General features: G+C 37.2%; 1 protein-coding gene across 3 annotated transcripts in view; it reads left to right on the forward strand.

The window, feature by feature from the left end:
• Positions 1-18,119, forward strand: part of grid1a (glutamate receptor, ionotropic, delta 1a) — a 347,515-nt gene extending 329,396 nt beyond the window's left edge. Inside the window, exons 13-17 of one of the 3 annotated variants that reach the window (XM_036126093.1) lie at positions 6,513-6,708; positions 7,861-8,027; positions 12,018-12,258; positions 17,208-17,289; positions 17,421-18,119. In XM_036126093.1, the coding sequence (XP_035981986.1) occupies positions 6,513-6,708; positions 7,861-8,027; positions 12,018-12,258; positions 17,208-17,289; positions 17,421-17,698 (964 nt within the window). In that variant the 3' untranslated portion in view covers positions 17,699-18,119. Of the gene's footprint in view, positions 1-6,512; positions 6,709-7,860; positions 8,028-12,017; positions 12,481-17,207 lie in introns of all 3 variants that reach the window. The other 2 variants (XM_036126094.1, XM_036126092.1) reach the window with 2 other exon arrangements.
• Positions 18,120-26,989: the final 8,870 nt, after the last annotated feature.

A 26,989-nucleotide genomic window follows, 5' to 3' on the forward strand; every position in this document is an offset into this window, starting at 1 on the left:
TAAATAATCCATCTGTATGATGACCTCTGGAGAAAGTTTCCCAAGTGCATGATTCTCTTTTCTTCTCCTTCTGCATTTACAGCCAACGTTGCATATCTTCCCCATTTCGCTGTGTCTATCTTCTTCAAATGTGCTAGCGACAGCTTCTGATATCTTACGTTCTACCTCCTCTGCCGCGAGTCCAAAGCTCTCTTCATTGTCCTCATCTTCGCTTAACGTCAGCTGGAAGCTAGGAATGTTCGCAAAAGCTATACAGGCGCTATTTCTTCTGCTTCATCTCTCCAGTTTCAGAATCTGAAGAGTCCAGCATCAGCGTCCTGGTGAACAAGCACTCTCACAATGATGCACTTTAACAGTTGTGGTTCAGTTCTTAGGTTATGCGTTCAGCTTGATCCATCTTCATGGGTCACAGAAACACACAGCCCTAAGTAGCTCTTTAAGTTTCCATGTGTTTTCTTCAAGTACGCAGCTTATTGGCTGACATGCATAACAAAAGGCTGCACGACTGGGTTTCCCCTTCGTTTGGGATTTAATCTGAAAACAGGCTGCATTTAAACACAAAGTTTTAAAACCTCTGAGACAGTAATTTAAAGCATTGAGGGGTTTCTTCATAACGTCAACTACCACATTTTTCACTAAAATGAAAATCCCTATTTTCTCAGACATTGAAGGTTTTTCTCCGTTATCTATGTTTGTGCCCTGCTGACTAGTTCCTGCTTTTCCTGTGGCGTGTCACAAATCATAATACAATTGTCTAATCCCAAGCACATTAAATTATGTTATAGTTAAAAACTGCAAAACTACACTGCAAGTATTGCTTGAAGGGCAGGCGGCATAATCACAGAAAGTAAACTAACAGCTATCGAGAGTTCAGTTTGGCCTGCGACTCCCGATTATGGTCATTTAAAAATGCTGTTATCAGAACCAGTTCAGGCCATGTCTATTGTCTTAACTTGCACTTTTAAAGGTTGAGTATAATCCAAAGTGCCCGACAAAGTGAGACACTAAAAATAGAATTATCACTAGAAATATTATGCAGATGTTGTGTACACAGCAACTACTTATTAAATGTGAGCCATTGCAGACAGAATGGTTTTTGTCTTAGAGTTAAAGACAGGCAGGATATTAGTTTGCCGCACCAAGACAGTGTTTTTTTTCATGAGTGTACCTTTCGTTACACTGACTTGAGTTGTATTGCGATAATTTATCTGCTGGTACTAAAAGCATTTTATCATGCTCTTTATCATGGCGATGGAGGAAAGGCTGTTTCAATGAGTGGCTTAATTTGTAAAACATGGTCATGCATTTCTTTTGTTTTTTACAGTACCGATAGGATGGCACGAAATCAAGGCTAACTATATGACTTGGTAGGGATTTTTGGGACCAAGAACAATAACTTTGGTTTTATCTGAATTTAAGAAAACAAAATTGTTCATCCAAGCCCATTCACTTTGCATCTTTAAGACAAACTTACAACTTCAGTAGCTGATTGTCTCAATTGTTTTCACTGGGTAATATCAGCGTAAAATTTGATTATTCCTGATAATATTGTCTAGGATAAAAACACTTCATGAAAACTAAATTTGGCCAGAACCACTAATGCCGTCAAGAACAACACTAATAAACATAAAAACATCCTTAAAAATAATTAGCCTGAGGTACAACAACCAAGGAAAAGCTTTAGAGGCACTGATAATTTATATAAATTCAGCAACATGAAGGGGGATATAAAACTGTAGAGAGGAGCTGAAGATTTTGACAATGGCAGGTTATCTGTGCTAGCACTGCAGACAGGAGCGTTCTTTCTAATTAGTAAGTTTTATGAGTAAAGAACTCCATAAAATCTCTACAGCCAAGTCCAGAAGGAATACATTGTTCAACTGAGTTATGGCTTTGAGTCAATTTGGCCACAGCACTAAACAGAAACCTGGGATTGTTCGCATTATTGCCCATTAGCTGAACGTCTGTTACCTCAATGTATTACTCCCAAACTAGTAAGAACCTTTTATTTGACATACTGATATTATTAAAATAAAAGCATGGCTTACCTTTTATTTCCAACATGATCTAAACAAAGTTTTTTTTTTGTGAAAATCAGGAATGCGCACAAAATCTTCTGTGTGTTTACGTTTTTATGACACCCTCTGGAATAGTAAAAATATGTGAACTGAATGGAGTAGTTTTTTTTCTATTGCTGGTTAATTCTGATTTACACTCATTTTAGCCATTGAAGGTAATAATGCCAAATTCCATCTAGTAAGTGATAGATAAATCCTATGTAACAATGGCTTACAATGACAGAACCACAACTAAACACGGAGAAGCAATATTTAGTTGTTTTGCTCCACTTATCTGGAACAAGCTCCCAGAGGACTGTAAAAGTGCTCAAACCCTGAGTTCCTTTAAATCAAGGTTAAATCCCTATTTGTTTAGAGTTGCCTTTAAATGTTAATGTAGACGTTTGTAGTCCAACTTTTCTTACACTGTATCTGACCTGCTGCTACTGTTCCAATGCAATGTGCTTGCCTCTGCAATGTCATTTGTGCCTGTAATGCTTTATTTCCTCTGTTTGTTTCGTTCATGTTCAGCACTTCGAATCGTCTTTTTACAGAAAAGTACTTTATAAATAAACTTGCGTTGCCTTGTCACTAAAAGATAAAAAGGATACAGCATCTATAACCAATGTACCAAGCACGTGGAGTATGTTTTATCAACCTAAATTGTGATGCATAGTTTTATCTGTCCAAATGTTTCAGTTTCTAGCATGAAGAGAAAACCAAACACATTTTTTATTATTAATGTTACAATAAAGGTCTTTCTTTACCTTTTTCTAATTTCATATTGAGCTAATAAATTTGAATGTTTGCTATTGATGTTTTTGTTTTTAAGAAATGTACTCATAATTTACTATCAGTTTAAACTTATCCAACCCACCCCAAACACAATGTGTGCAGGCAGATAAAATTCATGCATACAGAGAAAATGGCTGAGTTGAACCTATTCACAGCTTTCACAATGCTTATTATTGGAGCCAGTGGCACTACTACAATGGTGCTTACATAGCTAAAATATTGCATGCTCCGACATGAAACAAGTCATTACAACATGATGCTTAACACAGAAAATGTAGATATATGAGAGAAGGCACTACTGACATGAATTGAATAAGCGAAAAGCTAAGCAACAGTTATGGTCCATTTCAGGATTCTCTGAATGAATTAATGAGCAGGCACTGGTCATTTAAGTTGATAATTAGAGGACCAACACTGGAATTTGGCCATCAGACTTTAATTTGCCTGACTCATCCTGCTAGTAATGCTTACAAGTTGGAGAAGGGCTACCTAAATTATACACAACAAGTAGCCCACATAAACTGGATCTAATTTAGATGAGTACATGTCTTTGGATTGATGACTTTGGGTTGATGGTAAAATACCATCAACCCAATGTACTGGTAATATACCATACATGTACTGGTATATTACCTCGGTTGTCCCAAGTCTGCGAATGAATGAGCATCTTTCATTTTCCAACTTAGTAGTAGTAACAGTTTTAAATAGAACATATCATGCAAAATATACTTTTTTAACCCTTTAGTAGGTTTTGCTGTAGACATGTAGTCTCTACAGGTACTGCGTAAATATCTTTATATGTTATTTGGGTCATATTTGTCAAGCTGTTCTGTTTTTTTCTTTTTTCTATTATGTTTTATAACAACTATGTCAGCGGAGCTGCTAAACAAGGTCATGGAGGTCTGGTTTACCAGATTTGGGAATCCGACATTTTTATTTCTCTGTGTGATTTTTTAAGTCCAAGCTGAAAGATGCAATAGTTACAAGTGGATAAATGTTCAGTTGTTCATTACACTGTCCTCCAGCATCCAACAAAAATGGATTGGTCAATTGGAGTGGATTGGAGCGAGACCTGGGATGTGAAGTATATTTAAAGATACAGCAACAAAACGAGTTGCTCTCAGATGCACCTCAGGGGTTAAAAGAGGGAACATAGGGATAAGTTAATGAGGAATTCAAACCAAAGCATTGCAGTTCCACTTTATTTAGACCACAACTGATTTATTTCATTGTAAAACGTAAGAACTGAAAAGCAGGTTATATCCACTTTAAGTCAAAAGATTGCTTAATAAGGAGATCAGCAATTTGCTTTCTGAAGGAAAAACTTGATTTGTGCCTCAGCTATGTTCAAGCCAAAAATGGTCATTCTCCTGGCAGATTTATATCTAAATGTATTTTTGGTTGGCAAAGAAACTAGTTTCTGATTTAAAATGTGACAGGTATTTAAAAATGACAAAAGAGGAACTTTTTTAATCCAGTTTTTATGGTGTTCTAATTTTTTGGTGATGCACTCAGAATATTTAGGGTTGGAAAGTCTGCTTGCTGTCATCCTAATCTTTACTGTACCTCCCTTCACAGATTCTCTTAGATCAGGTCATGACTCTGGCTGGTTCACTGCAAGAACTTAACATTATAGTCAGAAGAAACATGCTGGTAAAATAAAAACGTTATTTCATATCTGCCAAAGTTAAGAATTAAAATAAACTTAACAGTATGTGTATAAAAGTAAGAATGAAAAGTAAACCTGAAACTATGTGTAAGTATGAAATACTTGATAAAATTAACAAAGGGCTAAAGGGAGTGCTACAGGCATATAGAGAGATGGATGTGTGATCTGTTTTCACTCAGTTTGGAAATGACATTGCTCAGTCAAGCCAGTGGTTCTCAATGCTGGTTCTCAGGACCCACTGTCTTGCGTGTTTTAGGTGTTTCCCTGTTTCAAATCATCAGAATTAAAAGTATATAGCCACGTTATATACGTAAAAAAAAGACCAAAAACCATGTGATCATGATGAAATAAGCGTCCATCCGGATAATCTTTTGATGGTCCTTTTTGAGGTTAAATATAGCCCCACAATGGGCACGATGAGCAGATATAAACAGATATGGTGCCATCTACTGGCAGTATCACAGAACTATCATAACTCAGGTTTGCTTAAAGTACTTCTTGAATCTGAGATCATACAAGTTGCTATATGTTAGAAAGTTCACATATTATTATGACCTGAGGAAATAAAAAAAAAAAATCGATTAAAAAGTGGATTCTTAAGGCCTTTTAGCTCAAGGCTCATAAAAAAAATGTTGCACGACCGATGATGTAATTTGTAGGCAAGCGTTGATCTGTTGACATGGTAACAAGATACTTCCTGATTGCAAACTCGCTTTCTCAAACACAAATAGACGGATTAAACATGGCTAAAAAGTGTGTGGCTTATGGTTGGTCAAATACCAACAAGGATAATGTGGGCCACACCTACGTCATCGTACCACGTGACCCAAATTGTGGATTTTCAGCCTAGCGGTCGCCGAGGGACAATTTTAAGTCCTTAAAAAAACTTTTAACGGTGCAATCATGATCTTAATGCCACATTTTTTTAAAATATGGTCACTAATGCATGCATTTCCGAGTTGGTCGATCACAGATTCAAGAAGTACTTTAATTAATAAATCTCTTGTAAATAATGCCAGACCGAGCCTGACCTTCTTCAATGCCTTGCACTAAAGTGGCAGCTTGGTGTGATCGAAGACCAACCGTTATTAAGTAAATACACAGATCTACAGCAGCTTTGAGAGACTCATATCAGAAAATTTACTCAGGTAAGTCAACTCTGAGGTCACATCTGAGCAATGGGCAGGTTTAGTGTCCACTACAGTGAATATCAATGTTAACATTGTTTTTCAAAGACATTCGTCTTTTCTCTCTTGGAATCATATATATTTTTATGTTTTTTTTTCACTGGATCTTGGACCATTCTTCATTGTTTTGCTGGGAGATGCTAATAGCTGTTAGTCACTTCCTTATTTTAGCCGCTGTTGCAAATGCGCAGTGACATACTTTCATTGTTATTATAAATCAACACAAAAGGCTTTTTTTGTTAACAAACTGAGCAAAAACAAAGCATAAAACACCAAAATAGCAATGAATACACCAGCAGGACGTAATAATCTTTTATAAAATCTTTGTATACATTATTAAAAAGTCAAATAACATGGCTATGCACCTTTAAGTGAATGGGTGATTGACAGGCTTCTGTACTACTTGATGGGACAATGAGGACATAATGTAATCATTTGAATGCAGTGTGCTGGAACAGAGACTCGTCTAAAACATGCAGGACAGTGGGTCCTAAATGAAAACCACCGTTTTTTTGCCCTTCAAACAACACATGGGTGGGATCTGTGTTGGTCTCTTTTTTTAAAGTCACTGAAGTTTTTGGATTAGCAAGACATGAAACTCAAGAAATGAGTTGAAATAATTTAAAGCTACACTGTATGGAAAGGCAACTGCTAAATTACCCATGAGGTCTGAGCTTCTTTTATATAGAAACAAGGTAAAGATATTGTGTTTGAAAGTAATTATGTTTTGCTATTGGAAAATTCTATTAGATACACCACAAAGCGGTGGTGGTTTAAAACCTTGTTTTTTTTCCCCCAAATCAGGTCATTCCAGGATCTTTCCAAACAAGTGGACCTTGCCTATGGGACAGTGCGAGACTCAGCTGTGTATGAATATTTCCGCGCTAAAGGCACCAACCCTTTGGAGCAGGACAGCACATTTGCTGAACTCTGGAAGGTCGTCAACAAGAACAATGGCTTTGATAACTCTGTTTCAAGTCCATCAGAGGGCATCAAAAAGGTGTGTTAATACTGTTTGTGTTCAGTTCTGTTTAGTCAAATTCCAATGAACCAACTTCTGATGTGTCATTAACCCCACAACGCAAAATATTCCCAAAAGCCACAGAAAATTGCTTGAATACCTAAATAAGAACTTTATTTTTGCCAAGTATCACACATAGCAATAAACAGAACAGAGCAACGTGTATCTAACAGTTAACTTAGTCCAAGATGAGAAAAACTCAAAATTTTTTGGCAATCTTCTCCATCAAAACAAAATGCCTGATTTTATGATAAAAGTAACATAAATGTATTATTTTAACACGACAAAACAGTTTGTTTAAATAGTAAATCTCTAAATATTTAGACAACACTTGAGACATGATGTTAGCAATTAAAAATAGATCTCTTGAGTATAATCAAACTAGACAGCAGATGATTAGACAGCTTTACTCATCTTAATTGCAATCTGATTAAGCTGACAACACAAAAGTTGTTTCTTTCATTTGAATTGTTATTTTAAGAAACTGCATGTCTGCATTTTGACTTTGTGTGAATTGTCTGTCAGAAAGAGGAATTAAGGGGACAAAAAGGTATTCAAATCTGAATTATACTGTGGCAAGAAAATCCAATTTTGTGTCTAGTAATATACTTTGAGGAAAGATTGTGGAAAAGTGAAGGTATTTTAATTCTCATTTTTAAGAACTCCAATAGTTTGGTTGGTATCCCTATTCTGACTCGGAGTAAGTTTTTATTTCTAATTATGTTTCCTTGTGAAGATAATAGAGCATTGCCCCTCTAGGAATAAAACATTGATTTAAGAAGTGAATATTGAAAAGACTGATTCTGCATTCTTCAAAAATTTAAATGGCAATAAAGGGTAAGTGACTGGGATAAAACAACCTTGTTGATGTTCAAATAGGATAAAATATGTTAGCAATCAAAGAAAAAATTTATTATTTTCCCTCTTCATTTTCTAGGAGTCTTAAATCTGTCCTAAACTCACGTTGTATCATCAAATTATGGTGGCTAATAAGTGAATCAAAGCTCCAAACCCCTTCTTGTTGAAGCGTTTGAATCCATGTCTGTGCTGCTTTGCTGTAAACATGTTGTTATACAATTACCATGTTCCTGTTTTTGTGTGGGTGTTGTGGTAACTGTTTCAAATGTACAGGCAAAGCGAGAGTCATACGCCTTTCTGTGGGACATGGCAGTGGTGGAGTACGCTGCTCTGACAGATGACGACTGCACACTGACTATAGCAGGAAACAGCATGAGCACCAGAGGCTATGGCATGGCCCTGCAACATGGCAGTCCTTACAGAGACCTCTTCTCTCAGAAGTACGTTTTCTGATAATCCTTTGCTACAATTAGATATAAATCCAATAAAGCAAAATATGGTACTAAAGGCAATACATTTTAGCATGGGGCATTTGGATCACTTTAATTAAAAGGATAATTACAACATTTTTGGAGTGATGACTATTACTATCACCTGGAATATAAATATCACTCTAGATATTCTGCGTCAAAAATGTGTAAAGAAAAAATCTGTTTGGTTTTTTTTAAAGGGCAGTTCTAAACATTTGCAACAATATAAATTATTTTAATTGACTGAAGTAAACCCAGGTCTACAGAGATTAACTGCTTGTAAGACAGAACGGCATGCAAGTAATGTGAAAACAATGATGTCCATAAAATGTGGACTTCGAGTCCATTTGTATATACAGCACAGAAACTTTGTCTAAGATGAGAAAAACACTTTTTTTGAGGGGCATCTTTCTCTAATCAAAACAAAATGCCTGATTTTAGCTGTGATTCATGAAACATTAAGAAGCTTGCCCAGTATAGTGTGTAAAAAGTAACAGAAGTAAAAAAATAAAAAAATAAAAAAAAAATCACAAGGATATGAATGACTCCTACACTGAAGTGGGAGGTGTAAAATGTTAAACTTCACAGCTCATTTTGTTCATTATCAACTGGGGAATAGAAAATGCATGGTAAGAATTTTATTTTGCCAATAATTGAGAGTTCATTATGCGTCATGATAGCGTGATGGTGTTCACATTTTGAGAACACGAGGCGTGAATGGGATCGGAGACCACCGTGACAATCTTCCTTTAAAAGACAACCGCTCCAACACCTGAGCCACAGCTGGCACCAATCTAGAGTCATTGAAAGGTGTGGATAGAATCCTAATATTCTACTAAACATTTGTTTTATAGAGATAGCATTGATCTATTCCACAAGCTTTTTTGTGGTAGGTTTTGAAAATACTAGATAGGGCCAACAGCATTTCTCCAATCTGTGGAATATGACCTCTAATACGAAGATTGATCACTCTGTGATTCATTGAATATAAGAGAAAATGTGAATGTATCTCAAAATTTAGGGTCAGGTGAATATAACCCTGTGTAGTCTCATGACTAACATTCCTTGCAGTAGGACAATAACCTGCATAACTAATCATTTCAATGCAGATGCACCTAACTATGTGTCTGGGCTAAATTGCTGAATTTTGTCCATAACCTCACAGTAGATTCAGTCCAGTGTTTGCTACCTACATATCGATTTTGCTGCAAATTAGCAGCTATGCACCAAATAAGCTGCTTGTTTTTTTTTTTTTACTGAAAGTGAAATGTAGACTGGTAATTAGAGAAAAGACGTCCATTAAATTTGATGGCTTCACTTCTGGAAGCACGAGAAGAAAGGAAAAAAGGATATAGTTGTTCAAATTAAACATGGTGTGATGGCTTTTTTCCTAAACAGCATTTTTGGAAGCATTTAGTGACGCATTAGCCAATAATGTTTTGGCAGAAACCGAGAAGAACATCAAATTAGTCATTTTTGTATTAAAGAAAATTAGCAAAGCCTTCCAAAACTGCAAGAGGAGTAGATTTCTATGCATGACTGTCTACACATCAACGGCAAATTAAATGACGCCTTTTTTTGAAAATTTGAAATAAAAAATTATAAGGCTAATATACAGGTGCTTTTAATAAATTACAATGTCCTTAAAAAAATCATGTTAGTAATTAATTTTATTTAGATTTATTACAAAGTGTCTGTTAATTTTCCCCTGAACATTATTATAAAACACCATTTAAAAGCATTCAATAATTTTGTTTTTTTTTTGCTTACCTATATGTATGTCCATGTATTGTACATTATATGCACTCATAGTTTGTCGGCAATCCTTTTGCGTTAAATAGTTCATCACTGCAGCGTAGCATGGAGGCAGTCAGTCTGGCTCTGCTGAGGAGTTAATGAAGCCCAGGTTGCTTGAATAGTAGCCTTCAGCTTGTCAACATTTTTGGGTCTGGTGTCTCTTCCTCTTGATAATACCCCATAGACTCCCTGTTGGGCTTAGCTGGACTAATTTGGTGACCAGAAAAGCACAGAGAAACAATGGTCATTAAAACAGGTATTGGTACTTCTGCTAGAGTGGGCAGATGCCGAGTCTGGCTCTAAAATTAAATCAGCATCTTCATAAAGCTTGTTAGCAATGGGAAATTGGGGCCTTAAGGGTTGTAAAATTTCCTGCTAGACTACTGTGCTCACTTTGAACTTGACAACACCCAGTGGATCATCACCCATAGGTGACATGGCTCTACAAATCATCACTGACCATAGAAAACTCCCTCCGGACCTTAAGCAGTCTGGATTCTGTGCTTCTCTATTCTTCCTCCAGACGATAGGGACCTTGATCTCCAAATGAAATGTAAAATTATGTAAAAAGAGGATTTTAGTCCAATCCTTTTTTCTTCTTACTACAGGTAAGGTGCTTCTGATATTATCTCAGGTTCAGGAGTAGCTTAACAAAATGAATGTAACAGGTTTAGCCTATGTCCTAGATGCATTTGTGTGTGGTTTCTCTTTAAGGACCAACCCCAGCTGAGGCCGACACATTGTGAATCTCTGCACAACTTAATGTGCTTTTCTTCACAATCCTCTAAAATCTGTGGTTAGATGGCACTCTGAAAAGCCAGCTTCCTTAGCAATGACCTTTTGTAGCCCACCATCCTTGTGGGGGATGCCACTGACTGTCTTTAAGAGAACTGTCAAATATGCTTCCTTCCCCATGATTATTAAGACCATAATGTCACATTTTTGCATTTAAAAAAGATAGATTTTTGGTAGCCTTAAGTGTAATTCTAATTAAGACACTGGATAAATCTGTAAGCCATAATCATCAAAATGAACTATGTGTAATGTCTAATGAGCTTCACTTTCTGAATTTAATCACTGACGTAAATTAACTGTTTGATTTTATTCTAATTATTTGAACTGCACCTATAATACTATCCTAGTAAAATTATTAGTTTTTTAGTGCCTAGTTTTGTGATTTTTATATCCCCCAGTTCTACCAAGGCATTTTGAAACTAAAAGCAGACAATTTTTGCTTTTGAAATATTCCTTATATGGTATAAAACATAAAAACTACCCAGCGGCGTGTGGTGACCTAATGGTTAAAGCAAAGTGCTTGTTTCCTGGAGAGGCCGTGAGTTCCCAGGTTTGAATACCACAGACGACCACTTTGGGTCCCTAAACAAGACCCATGGCCCCAGAATGCTCCCCTAAGAGATGGGTTAGACGTAGAGGGTAAATTTACTTTGAACGTATAAGGAAACTAGAACTGTATATCACACAACTCCTAAAAAGCTTCCAAATCACAGCAAGTAAACAGTCTAGGGGGACATCGCACCTGTGTTTGCACTCCTTCGTGTTCGTGCTACATCTGTTACTCCTACGCTCTCTGTGCTCCTGCAGGTTAACCGCACCATTTGATCTTCTTTGCAGTGGTATTCAATTTTTAAATTCATTATTTTTTTTGTCCATCGCGGTTTTCAAGAACTGGTCTTTTAGATCTTGTTTAAAATCAATCATTATGTCTTGCACTCCGCTGCTGTAAACTAAAACCTGCAGTGTTTAATAGCTCTTTACCCTCTATGGGTTTTTAATGATCTTACAGTCAATGCAAATGGATAACATTAGCAGTGCTGCATTTTTCCTGATTACATTTAATGAGCTGTGGTATTTAATTATTGTTACATAATAATAGTGTGGTAATTGTCCTGATCTGCCCTGAATTTATTTTCCAAATGTCTTTCATGTTGGTCTCTAAAAACTGTTGATTATCCAATATCTGCTCTGATGTGTTTGCCTACCATTCCCCACAGAGGGACATTAAAGGATATTTTAATTTTTTCAGGTAGCATTTTATTTCAGTCAGTACAACTGATGGATTTGTCTGCTGTCCTATAGTGTTTCAACATGAAAATGCACACCTAAGCCCAATGTGTCTAAAATAAATTGTTTTCCTCTCTGCAGGATTTTAGAACTTCAGGAAAAAGGTGATCTAGACATCCTGAAGCAAAAATGGTGGCCAAAGAAAGGTCGCTGTGACTTGCAGAGCCACACAGACGCACAGCCAGAAGGACGAGCGCTGCGTCTCCACAGCTTTGCTGGTGTGTTTTGCATCTTAGCCGCAGGGCTTCTACTCGCCCTCCTGGTAGCCGCGCTGGAAACCTGGTGGAACAGCAACCACTGCCGGAGAGAGCAGCCCAAAGAGGTGACCGCCGACAACTCATCGGGCCAAGCCCTGCTAAACCAGAACCGGGCCATGGTGGTCACCACGGGTCCCCCTGCCCCACCAAGGCCCCGGTCGAGACCCAGACCGCCGGGCCCCCCGGTCCTGCCCAGGGATGCCACTGCCACACTCTACTTTATGGATCCAGCAGGCGCTGACGCCAGCCCCGATTTAGTAGAGCTTCAGTACACCCAGTTATAATAGGTGTGCCCTTGGTGATAGTTCAGACATCAGTTTGCTCATTCCTTCTCATGTCGGGAAAGAGGCGGGGTGTTCAGCCTGGGACTTCAAAGGCTTCTCTCATGGTGACACATAAGAGAAACGATTGGTTTCACAAAATCAGTCACTGGTGCTCATGTGGGAGAAGCCGTGAAGACAAAAGTATTCGTTGTATTGCTAACTCCAAACCACAAACTGAAATTGTACTCTGAGTCGATAAGCGCTTCAGTTGTGCAATAGCTCTCTTTAGCTAATCCATTCAAGTCTTAATGCTTTAGAGCTCTGCCTTTATCTCGCTGCTGTGAACTGGGCAGCCCCTCTGCATGAGGCGTCCAGAAAACTAAGGCTTGACATGGATCCCTAAACTAAAGTGTGAGCCTTCACCAGCCTGTTTGACTTGACAGTCCAACAATACTGGATGAAAACACCCATTTAAGGCCCACTGCCATAATGAAAACAGACCAAATCAAACTCCATAGGCATTTATCTTCCATGTCAATAAGAATAAGAGTAACTGCCGGGAACATCTATTTCAGTGTATGCCTGCAGCTGCTTTTAAAACTGCACAGTGTTCTCATGTGAAATTCATAGCTGTGGTCCTATTCAAAGGCTGCAATACTTGCCGGCCACATGTTATAATCGTGTGACATTGTTATCTTTGTAGGCGTGTTGAGGTGTTTCCACCCAGCATCTTTCCTTGATCGAATTCCTATTCTCTGTGGGCTTGAACTTTAAAAAAAAAAAATGTCTAAGAAAGGATAGCGCTGAGAAAGTAGCAAAGAATGGAGGAATTATTAATAGCAAAATAGACCAGAATGTTGCAAAAGATTTTCAAAGCTGTGATCACGAAGTCTACAATGCTCAGGTCGACATAATGTTCTTTTGTCGTTTTAACCTGCATACTATTAAAAAAGTATTTGCTGGATGCCATAAACAACTTTTTGTCAGGTATTCTAAATCTCTAATTTGCCTCCAGGGTTTGAAGTATTTTGGTTTACAAACATTCTCAAAATAATTGCATAGGACTACTACAAAACAAGAGGTGAACAGAGATTTGCACTTGTGTGCACTTTATACACATGACATGTACAAACTGCAGTATTGCAAAAAAAAATTTATCAAGCCAATATTTCTGGTTTTACAAAGAAGGGGAATATTCAGAATGCTAAATAATATGAGATTTAGCAGGAATTAAAACTAAGCATTTGTTCAATCATGCTTGCAAAACCCAAGGAATAAGAAGATTTCTATGAAGATTTATACTTCTTTTTTTTTTTTTTTTGGAAAGTAAAATAAATTCTATATCAACACCACGTTCAAGCTTGTCTGGTTTAAATCTAGCCTATTTTGAACAGGGTTTTTCAACTCCATTCCTCAGCTGCCAGTGTCCTGCATATTTTAGATGTTCCCCTGGTTTCTACACACCTGTTTAAAATGAATGGTTCAATACCAGACCCGTACAGAACTTGCTGACTAAAGCGTAAGACACCATATACTTTTTTACTCGACTAAAATACACAAAATAATGTTCGGTCCTGTTGAAATACACCAAATAATTCCCACATTGACTACGAATGTAAAGAGTAGGTTGTTTTTAATCAAACATTTTCCCAACAGAATACATTTGTTTATCAGGAATTATAACATTTATTTACGCTGCAACATAAAGCCCAAATATTATATGGTCTGTCAAGATCATAGCACACCATATTTTTTTGAAAACCGAAAAATGGAAAAACAGTCCGATAGTGTCATATCTAGGGTATTTTTCTTAGAACAATTTTTTTTTTTGCAGCTTACTTTTCAAGCCTGCAGAGAATGAACATATCATATTCAAAGGATTTGGTTTGAATATCAGTTCAAATTTATGGGTGGCACCAGGCATAGTGTGTGGGTACAGTGAAAGCTGTTTAAAATAAAAATCCACAAGGGATCAGCAAAATGGTTCGACAAGAAAATGCTTTTACATTTTCTACGTGTCAATACTTGGACCGGAAAGGAAAAGATCCATAGCACTAATAATCTATCTTTGAAATGAGATGCTACTAGGGACTTCTGGGTCAGGACCAAGCCTGGGAAAACTGCTAGCATGGCTCTCATTTGTGGCTTTAATGAGAGTTTGAGTTGCTTCAAGATGCCCTGTCACACAGTTTTTCTGTAGCATAGTATTACATCTTTATTAGAAAAACTTTCCTCTTAACAGTCTTTGGCAAAACTTTAATCCCGCACTTAGAGAGAAGCAAACCATATTTGAATTACTATTTTTGTTCCCTTATGTTTATGATATGATTGAATGTTAAGCTTTTAACAAAACTCTGCATCCATGTCTTTATCTTTGAGCTGATCCTAGTCACGAAGATGCTCACATAAATTAACTGTACAACACTACTATGCCTTTAGGTCTGTACAATTTTTCATTGTTAAAATGCAATTAAAACTAAAATCAAATTCTGTAAAAAATTTGAGTTTGTCCCAATTAAGGCTTTTATGAGTTAAGCTTTTTTTTAAAGAGACAAAGTACTAAGAGCAAAGTCGTTACAAACAAAGATTAGGTATTGTGGCAAAATAGGATTTAGCGATGAGATCTTTGAGCCAATTGGGGGTAAATCAAAGTTTGCGTTAATTTCCAAAGGTGTAGAAAGGCAGTTTCTCTTGTGTGACTCAAAGTTAAAAGCTTGAGGACACTTTTCTTCAGGGCAGATCTGCCCTCCCCGGGTGTTTTCCTTGGCCAGGACACGTGATTGTAGTCCAATCATGAGTATTGTTTACTTGATGTGGTTTTCGCTTTGTTGATCAGTGTAGATACAATCTGATTATCAAAATATTTTCTCAAAATATCAAGCTTTGTTTATCTATGTAGTAATTAGCTGCTATGATATGTCACCGTTAAACTGCAAAGGACACTTTGCATTTTGCCTAAAAATCAGAATCTTTAGCAGGTAACAACTGATTATGGCTTATTGTTATGGGTTTCTGGTCTATTGACATATGACATGACAAGAATCTGAGATTTTTTGATTCAAATTAGGAAAGACCCGACATACCAAACTGTCCTTGGAGCTTCAAAAGAAGGGAGCTGGCTGTTCTTTCTTGTTTTTTTTATGTTCCTGCAGACATTTCACCTGCTCTTTGTGTGGCTTAACAAAACAAGTAAAGAAGAGACAAGAAAGGAAGTCTTGCTTCCTTCTATTCAAGCACCTAGGCTCTCCATGACCTAGATTACAGAGAAACATCGCACTGATAGTAATTGGCTGTCACAGGGCAGTAGGGCAGGGCAGGAGTGCACATCATCCATTGTTTCACCTCATGGTCTGTCCTATATTCGACCATCTTGTTTTGTCTGACTTAAATGGGTGCATGAAAAGAGAAAAAAAGGCCAATATGAAGCATGATGAAATGTATTGGGAAATCAGTCTCAAACAGACACATTCTTCATTTGGCTTCTTCATTTCACAGTAAATGGGTGTTTAAAAGCCATACAAGTTCCATTTAATATATATATATTTTAATTTATTTTAAGAATTAGGGGTGTGGTGAAATCGGCACAAGATCCTGCAATGTTAAAACATATTTAAGGGAAGTTTGTTTGACAAACTGCTATCCAGTTGCTGTCAGCACACAATTGTCTGGCCAAGGAAGTTCAATCTCTTATTTTTAGGCCCAGATAGCAAGGTGTGCTTACAAACAGCTCCTCGGGCATAATAACAACACTCTGCTGCAAAAGCATTACTGATGCTTCCACCAGTTGTACATTTTGTTTTCCGTATGACAGCATTTCGAGTGTTTCATAGAAGAAGAATTAAAAAAAAAATTTCTGAGTGACATAAAAGTTTTAATTTGTAGTAGCTAGAGCTTACCACTGCTGGCTAACCATAGTATCTTTGTTGCTATATGTGCTATTCAAAAGTGACATTTCACAGTTTGTAATGTGAAAAGACTGCCTTTGGTCATTAAATATGAACTGAAATACCCCACACTGTACAGGGTTTCTTAAAAATACAGCATAAAATGAGATAAATGTTCATTGAAAAACAAACAAAAGAGAGCATCATACGTTTTTGGTCAATACCATGCACCATCTTGTGAGCTGGATGCATCATCACACTCCTACCAAAAACAATTTGTTCTTATTTAAATTTTGTTGCCTTTACATTTGTGTGTTGCATTGGAATCAGTCTTGTGATCAGATGATTCTGACTGTGGATGTCTCTCGTCTCTTGGTCACTCAATTGTACAAAGGAATTCAACCTTTATGAAAGAAGCAACACATCCATCGTTAAATGGGAGATCTTTTGTGGCAGTAGCTGAAATTTACTATTGAAAACTCAAATTATTGGCTTTAAAACAGCAAAGTAAAACATGTTTTCTTTGTGGGAAAGAAGCTGAAATAAACATTATTTCAGCATCTTTCATGTGCAGTACATGTTCTTATGATCGCTGAATAGACTGCATGGAGTGTATTTATGAGTGAAGATGAAACTGGGAACTATAACATATCTCTTCTTTCATTCTGCATTTTCATTTCATTTCCTCTTTGACCTTTTTTTTTTCTCCAACTTGGCATTTACTTTCACTTTTATTTATCACCCTCCTCTTAAATAACATCCATGCTCTTTCCGTTCCAATAAATCCTCTATCCACAATTCTCTCTTCTGGCTTCTTTTATTCTTCATCCACTCTTTGGCACTGCCCTCCCTTTCATCCATCTTTAGGACAAAGAAGTGAACCTGGAACAGGTCCACCAGCGTTTGAACAGCCTCCTGGACGAGGACCTAGCACACAAGCAGCTGCCAGGTCAGTCAATCGAGATCTCCGCCCTTGACATTGGCAGTATGCAGCCCAGTCAGTCTCTTGAGGCCTTGTCTGTTCGAGACTACCCATCACACCGTGGGCCCTCGCCTCTGTCTGTGACCACCTTCCTCCAGGAGAGCCATGGGGCAGGAAGGACACTGCGAGCAGCCGCTGGCAGGACCTTGCCCCTGCCGCTCAGCAGTGCCACAATGCCCTCTATCCGGTGCAAACACAGAGCGCCCAATGGGGGTCTCTTCCGGCAGAGCCCAGTCAAGACACCCATGCCATTGTCCTACCAACCAGTGCCAGGAGGACCCATCCCAGAAGCCAGAGAGCCCAGCCACGGGACATCTATTTGAGCATGACAAACATTCACAAACACTCGAGCTCAAACAGGAGAGTGCAGAGCTAATTGGAGTGCCTACAGTATGAGGAGATATAAATAAACCGTACAAAGGATTTTTATTACAAAGTGAGATGACACATGACGGGACACTAAGACTTTAATGTAGATATTTGTAAGTACAAATAAAAAGCAACATTAAAAAGTGTATTTTGAATATTCTTCACGGTTGGGGTTAAAAAAATCTAACAGATTGAAAAAAAAAAACGACTGTTTGAATGGCTTTGTAAATTTTGTTCTAAATGAATAAAGGTGACAATTCTTTGTGGTGGTTTTCTAAGTGCCAAGTTTAAAGATGTTTTCTTTCAGATCAACATTAACTGATTGTACTGTGAGAATACATGGAAAAAATAATGACATTTCACACTTCAAAATACATGGGAAGAGTTGATTTTGTTTAATAAAAAAATAAAAACTAACAAACACCAAATGACCCTGCTGTGTGTCTGAATACATATTTAAAAGCTACAGAATGCTGTCAGACTGTCTGGGAACTCCTGTTAGAGGAATTATTTTGTAATTGGTTTTGCATTCTCTGAGTCGGAGGGAAAATGATGATGGTTCCTGTAATCTGTAAGCTTCCTTTACAAAAAAAGGGTTGAGGAAGAGTCATGGGGACGTTGGGGTATTGCCAGCTTGATCGTCCTCGGCTTTACAGTGGCAAGTGACATCAGATTTTTGCTTCTGCCTCTGAATGGAAAGTGAAGTGACATTTTTTGATTAATTCAGGATCATCCATCCCTACATCTCAATTCACCTCCCACGCCTAATTAACTACATATTTACATTAAAAAAGAGTTTAAGTGGGGCAACACCGTTTGAACTATTATTGTGTAACAGTTGTATTGACAACAGTAGTTAGTTGGATTGCCTCCCAGTCTTAAGGTACAGTGGCCTCGAAAGGTATTCACCCCATTGGCATTTTTCATGTAATGCTGCCTCACAACATCTTTGCACCATTTCATTTGCAGGACATGCCTACAACTTTGAAGTTGTATTCTTTTTTTTATTGTGAAGCAAACAACAAATAGGGCAAAATGACAAAAAACGTCAGCATGCATAAGTTTTCACCCCCCTAAAGTGAGTATTTTGTAGAGCAACCTTTCCACGTCAATTCCAGCTGCAAGTGTCTGAACAAGACTATGACTTCGCGACATCTTGCCACTGAGATTTTGATACATTAATTTAGACAAAACTGCCCTTTATGTTGGTTTTCATGTCTGAACAGCAGTCTTCAAGTCTAAGCACAGTTTATCAGTTGGATTGAGAGCTGAACTTTGACTAGGCCATGCTAACACGTTTAATCATTTGCCCTTAAATCACTTGAGTGTCGCTTTAGCGGTATGCTTCAGGTCATTGTCCTGCTGGTAAGAGACCCTCCATCCCAGTCTCAAATCACTGGCAGACTGACAGGTATTGCTCAAGAATATCCCTGTATTTTGCACCATCTATATTTCCCTTTCTTCAGACCATTTTCCCAGTCCCTGCTGCTGAAAAATATCCCCACAGCATGATGCTGCCAACACCTTGTTTCACTGTATTCTTGGGGTGATGTGATGTCTTTGCGCCAGACACAGCATTTTCCTCAGTGGCCAAAAGGTTCAATCTTAGTCTCATCTGACCAGAGCACCTCCCTCCATACATTTGGGGAGTTGCCCACGTACATTTTGGCAAACTAAAGATGTGTCTTCTTATTTTTAACACTAAATAATGGCTTTTTTTTCTGGCTCCTCTTCCATAAAGCCTAGGGTTACCTTTTGCGTTTGTGTTGCCTCTCTGAGTAATGCCTCCTTGCCTGTCTGTGAGCTGTCCTGACCAGATCACCATTGTGGGGTATGTTGTGGTACTATATGCTTTCCATTTCAAGATGATGGATTTGATGGTGTTCTGGGGGAACATCAAAGATTTGTATACTTTCTATAATCCCATCCTGACTTGTACTTCTCAACAACTGTGTCCCTGACTTGTTTGGAGAGCTCCTTGGTCTCCATGGTGTGATGCATCTTGCTTAGTGGTGCTGCAGCTTTTGGAGCCTTTCAGAAAAGGTGTTTATGCTGACATAAAACATTTGAAAGACACTGTACAATTCTGTATCTACTCTGTGTGCTAAGTGGGCTTTGTCCATCATTTAAAAATTGTATGTTGTGTTTTAGGAATACCATTCCTACTGTTTAAAGTTCTTATTACAAGGTGCCAGACATGTCGCAGGTACTGGAGTTTTCTCCAGCTGTCTGAAACAGAGTAGCGGTAAAGCTCTCTGACACCCACTGCTGCACGCTGTCATTCAGCCAATAAGACCACAACAAATAGAACAACGACACAGTGACAGACGTGTTATTTACACTGTGAGAATACCTTGACTTGCTGATCAATTGCCATGACAACACTAAAACAAAGCAAAAATGTTATCATCTGCTTCTAAGCTTCCTTAAGGACAGTTCCACTGTGGTTTTGTTTAAGACTTACTATTGCTATTTTGAAATCTAAAATCATTCCTTTGACTTCTCAGACATGAACTGGATAATTTAAACACTGATTACAGATTCCTTAAGCATCTTTGGGATTTATGAAAACAATTTTTTAATCAATGACACCTTTTGTTAAAGCACTAAAAATAATAATTTGTTTGTTTGTTTTTTTTGGCATTGAGACCACTTTAGAAATAGATAAGCAGTGAACTGCATTAAAATGAATTATTGTGCATGAATTAAATAATATATAAATACATTGACTTGTGAAACATATTTATTAAACCAAAAAAATATATATATCTAGCTTCATAATTCCATTGCTACTAACAAGAGATTATTTTAATTTAAAAGCAGTTGGGATATCTGTTGTGTCTCTGCTTTACATAACAGCAGTTATATACTTTTACATATTTGTTATGAAATCTTTATATATATGAAACTTATATGTTTACTCAAAGTTTTTATAGTACGAGAATTCCCTGCCAAATTTGTCTACTGCATACTTATGAAAAACTATATTTTAAAAAGAAAACAATAAGATAAATATAATAAAGAGATGCATATTAAATATATTTACACCAAAAGACATAATTTTTAATTATTCACTGAAACCATCCACCATATTTACTAGTTACAGCCAGCTACTTATCAGTATAACACCAGACAACAATTTTAATAGCTACATTGCCAATGTTTAATGCAATTAATATCAACTGATAATCTCACTCCATGCCTTGATAATCCATTTACATGCAATCCAGCTTGGCAAAACATTCAGGAAAGAAAAGAGAAAGGAAAAAAAAAATGTCAAGATTGAGGACAACTGTTCACACTCCCACCACTCCAAGCAGGCACACATGGGGCCAATATGAACAAAACGCAGCCCAGTGCCAGATTCACCAGGAGGGCTGCACGTGGATATGGCTGTTAGGAAAGCAAACAATAGCTGAGGACGTAGCAGGTCTGTGTCACCATTTTTATGTGGGTGCTTAGATAAAAAACTGAACAAATTGTGGTATAAAAGCTGTGAAGTAAAATTTTGCCAAATAATTGATGCATTATTTTGTTTATCTTGTTTGTACCAACGATTTGAAAACCATCCATCTAACTTCCACTTATCTGAAAGCAGGTCACAAAGAGAAAATAAATCTGGCAATTTTGAACTAAGACAGTTTACTAAAATGACTTGAATTAAAGTGAGGACAATCTTTTAAGTACCTTGTTATTTATTTTTAGAATTCCCATTACTTGTGTCCTAAAACACAGCAAAGACTTTCTTAGGTCACGCACAGCAGAAAGAGTTCAATGTTCCCTCCAACCATCACACACATGACAAATGTAGAGATGTGCTCTTTGATAAAACCATCCTCACAACTCTCCCGTTGACTTCTTTGACCTGCTTACTTGCACCCACGTTGAGCACAGTGCCAATGCCTGTTTTTGAACTGCAAGATCTTCGCTCTAATCTTGTCGACTTCCACTACAGGTAAGAAATCAAAACACCTCTGCAAAGTCTGTCACTTTACACTCAAATCACAGCTTCTTACCAAGCAAACCAGGCTTTACGCTTCAAAACCAAATGTTCACAGATAACCATTTCAGCTGCGTGCTGGTTAATGCAAAACTATTGTGTTTGAAAAATAGAATTTGGATTCTGCAAGTGTCAGCTGTCTACAAACTAACCCTGTTTTAAATTCTACCTTTAGGATCTGTTTTAATGGAGGACAATGGTAGATTTCAGCAACCCTTAAGGTGTGAAAAACCCTTCAAGCACAAACGCCTTACAGTCAGAGCTGAGAATGCCTTTCAAATAAGGAAAATGTCTTTAACATCAAAGACGAGATATGACAGGTCTTTGATGAGGTACTTTGGACTTCTAGCAACTCTGAGGTTTTTCTTGGAAATAGATATAAAAAATGGACAGATCTTTTTCACCCATGTTATTACAGTCTCCTCTGCAATTATATGTTGCGATTTTGAGAGTGCTAAAGCAGTTGCTTAAGGAGCTACAATAAGAGATGGCTGTGATTAAGACAAGATTGAAACGGATCTTATCTTGTGATTGTTAATAAGCACCAAGAAAATTAAAGGCAGAGATGACAAAATATGTCAGGTTTCCTAATTTTGGCATCCTTTTTTTGTTTTTAATTCTATTCATCTCAAAGTCTCAAATGAGTTGACCAGTTTCTAAAACAACACCTGTTTCAATACAAACTGGTAGATCAAAGAGTATAAACATTAATAACTATTAAGGCTAGTGATTAGTTATTGGTTTATGTTTTTTTAATTACCACAAACTTAAACACTATTCTCTAAAACATTGTAAGATTAAAAAAAAAATGCACTCTCAACTAGCAATATCTTTGTGCACAAAATCAGTTTGCAGTTTGGTGTAAGTAAAAAAAAATGTAGCCTGCATAATACAATGTATATCAAGTTAGCACCACTAGTTGAAATTTCTTTTTCATCATATGAAAATAATGGTGGGCTAAGTGTATGTGTTATTGAACTTCAAAGCTTACCTAAATCAATATTACTGTAATTTTCTGTTTCTTGATAAAACATTGTAATTGGTTAATCGCCCAGCACTACAAAAAATAAAACACAAAATTAAGAGCAGGTATTATTGTGTCAGAGGCAGGTAAAAAAACATGCAACTATTATGTTCTATCAAACAACAATCCACAGCAATCCTTTTTGAACAGCAATACTTTCTGAACCTGGTCAGGAAATTGTCAACTCTTCTGATCTGGGGTCTAGTTATAGTTTCTCTCTCTGCACAGTTTTGTGCAGCGTGTTTACTTCATGTGTACAGGCACTGATTGATAAGACGCTCCGTGGCGCTCCCAAAGTGCTTTTCCCTTTAGCTGAAAATTGTGTCAATGATTCTGAAACTTAAAACTTTGCTTCACAAAATTACAGATTGCTGCAATGTAGAAATTTAGTCCTATTTGCTCTTCCAAAACCTTAGAAAAAGAAGCAATGGTTTTAGAGACCCTCCCCATCTGGAGGAAATTATTGTACAATGTGAAGATTATTTAACATTTATGCATTAGGGAGTTATCATTCCCATCCCAGTAACACTTTACAATAAAGTACACAAAATTTGATTAACGTATTACCCCCATCCCATATTTTGCCACTGTCCCACAAAAGAAGATTGTTATAGACTAAAGTTATTTCTAAATTCATAACAAAAACTTTCATTTAGGGTTCTTCTAAGTGTAAAATATCATATTTGATCATTTATTTCCAATAAGTGTGTACTTTCTGCAGGGTTCAAGCACCCCACAATAAGGCCTTGAGTGATGCATTTCCTATTCTTACAACAACATTATCACTGGGCATAATCAATCTTTACAATTAAAGCAACCAAAAGGTGTTGTATTCCTACAAAGCCCACTTAGGTAAACACCAAATATGGAGCTGTAACGATGCACCACAAAGCAAGAACAGTTTGGTAGTTCTTTAGGCAACACTTTTTAACAAATCAAAATTAAGTCATGTACCAAAGTGATGTATCAGAATACTTGGTCAAAATGTACGTCAGAAAAATATGAACCTGAATTTAAGCCCTTTCTCAGAGACAGAAAATTTATAATAAAATGAATATGTATTTTATATCCGCTCAAGTTTAGACCTTTGTCCTTGCTATATATGCTGCAAATGTTTCAAAACAAAGTAAAATTCCTTGTTTGTGCACATAATCTTGGCAAATAAAACTGACTCTGATCATTTGGATTCTTGAAATTATTCACTCCCCCCCCCCCCCCCCCCCCGGCACATTTAGGTTTGAAGTCTTTGGACAAGCCCAGACAGACTCCCAGCTTGAATCTGAGAAAGAATCTGTGGGTGTTGCTAAAAATGAAGGTGATGGCAAGGAGTGCTTCCAACCTTAAACATTTAGAGCTCATCGCCAACAAGAAAGTGTCAAAATACCAGTGGAAACATGTTAAAAGCTGGTCACTAATTATAAGACAGGATTGTTTGATGTAATGCCAAATTCTTGGTTAAAGGAATATAACTAAACCTACATTTGCCAGTGGTATGAATGATGTTAATGTCATGGACAGTCTGTTGGGCTTGTTGTCAAAGGCAGAAGTTAGACAGTTTGACTGTCACAAGTAGGAATGATTTCCTGTCTTGTTCAGTGCAGCATATTGTTTGAATCATTGAGGAGGCAGAACCTCTTATCCAAAGGAAATAAGAAGTGGGGTACTTAAACAGCTCCAGCTTGTAATTTCTACAAAGAGCTTGTCTGACTTCAGATTAAATTTGTGTCATCTTATTTTTAAAGCAAACTGGACAAAACAATGAGGAGTATCAGCAGATTGCTCTCAGACACAACAATCACAATGTTTTAGGCTATTCTTTCTCTATAGTACTGGGAATAAACAATAATCACATCATTTGATGCTGCAGACACCGTGACAAGTCAGCTCTGGACAAAGATACGCAAGTCCAAGCTCCCCGTTTCTAATGAAATAAAATATATTGGAAAGAGTTCCCGATGAAGAGATTTTAAATGAGTCAAAGGCTGTAGATGGGGTGCTGGGACATGTGCCTCAATCTGAATGTACACACTTCTGATGGAGACAAATAAAGACATAGCAGATTTGGGTAGGGGTCTTACGAAAAATATAAAAAGTTTGGGTAATCCTGGCATAGGTTCTATCTATTCGAGGCATAGCACAAAACTATTAACTTACTGAAGTGAATAATTATTCCGTAGTGTACTTCATTACTAGAATATTCAATAGCTGCGGCCTTGATCAGAATCCTTTATCACAAAAGATTGACTTAGAATCTGCTTGTTAACTAACAATCTTACCAGGAGAGACACAAACTTTCCAAAGGAGTTGGATCTACATAAGCAAGGACAAAATACTTCATGTACTTCCAATCAACTCTACTCGTTTATCAAATCCAAATTCTCTCACTAGGATGGTACTAATTATTTAAACTATGCCATAAGAGATAAAAAAAACCAAGCAGAAAGTAGAAATTATTTCTGTAAGTTCCTTAGAGTGAATGCACTTTCAGATACTTGAACATAGAGAGATGTGTTTCGTTGTGCACTGACCCTTTAGAACCCTTCATGCCTTGCAGTACAGTTTCCCAGTCATAGACAGCCTGCTCAGCAGTGCTGTAACGTCTCAATAGCTGGTCTGAAAGAAACCGCTGATCATGTTTTGGGAGCCAAGCCGAGTGTTGTCAGGTAGGTGATTGCTGCATACCCCCCACCCCACCCGCCTTACATAAACAGTCTGCTGTCATCTCTTTATGTCAAGACTCAAATTCATGGCCTCTTTCACCTCGACATCAGATACACAACGCACAAAAACCCTTCCTCACTTCAAAGAAAATAAATCCCCAGAGGTACTCTGATAACTTTCATCTCATTTTACTCAAGAGATCAGCTCCGAGACAAATCCTTTTCACACATTACATAGGGCAGAGCTAAAATGCACAAAGTGCACTCGGTGCATTGAAGAAAAATCTCATAATAGACACAAATTACACGAAAAAAGAAAAAAAAAACAAGATCTACATAATTTTGTCATGTAGCACATTAAACCAGGAACAAAGATTTTGCAATTACTAATTTTTTGCCATACATGATTCGCATGAATAGTCTGTATAATTAGCTTGTGTGGGCAGTGTGAGGCAATCTGCTGTAAAATAACTTCCATTCTCCCTGCAGGCAGATCACTGACCGTCTGTCCAGACTGCTGCTGTAGCCTTATTATCCATTCATTGAGCCATTGTACCTTAGAGTGTGTGAAGGGCTTTCACCAGTGTTCTTAGGGTATGGTCTTTTTTTTTATTTATTTTTTTTTTGTAACCATCCAAAGAGGGATTCTAATTAGCTTTACCTTATTTTTAATATCCATAAACTGACGTAAGAAAACCTTTGTCCCAGGGCAAACTGCGAAATTATTTGCATACATTGTCTTGAAACGAAACATCGTGACTTGTATCTCTTTCAAGCTGACTGTTTCAAATATAAATTCCCACAATATGTGTGACAGGAGAGCTCTCTCTACTTCTTCAACCACCATGCTACCATAAGAGCAATCTGTAGATTATATTAGATTTATTAAGTAAAAGATAACCTTTACTGTAATCTAAATTTGCTCTGAAAGTACAGTTAGGTGTTTTTTTTTTTTAAATTGGCAAAAGTTTATTTTCATAAAGTATCGGTAAAACTGTTAAAGTACTGGGAAAATTGTTCATATTAAGTCTTTCCTTGTTTATACTGAACAATTACCAAAATACAAAAAAAGCCATTACCGGAAAATTGTAACCAGTTAAATCTTCCCAAAACCCGCAAACAAGGCTGGACTGGGACAAAACATTGGCCCGGGCATTTTGAGCAGAGACCAGGTATTGACATAAAGATGACAAAGCCTATAAATGGAAACAAACTCTCTTATGACAGTGCTTGTACACTGTCTTATTGATGTATATTTACTTGTCTAATATAGTTAAACCTACACCATCCTCCCTGTGCCATTATTGTATAAAGGACCGAAATCAAAAGGCTGCTTGGTCTGTTTAAACTCCTGAACAATCCTGAAATTTGGACAGGGCAGGTTAATTTTTTTAACCTCCTTTTCTGAACACATAATGCATTGATTACTCTCAGGATGGAAGGACCATTTCACCCAGTATAACAAAAAAGGGTTTCTGAACAGGATTACCAATGATAGCTTTAAGGCTGGAGGAAAACAGCTTGTATATAGTTATACATACAGAAATACCTCATTTTCATATTTATTCCACCTAGTGTCTTGTACATTAACCCCTATTAACGTGCAATCTTGTG

This window comes from Fundulus heteroclitus, chromosome 22, assembly GCF_011125445.2.
Source record: "Fundulus heteroclitus isolate FHET01 chromosome 22, MU-UCD_Fhet_4.1, whole genome shotgun sequence".
Taxonomy (NCBI): domain Eukaryota; kingdom Metazoa; phylum Chordata; class Actinopteri; order Cyprinodontiformes; family Fundulidae; genus Fundulus; species Fundulus heteroclitus.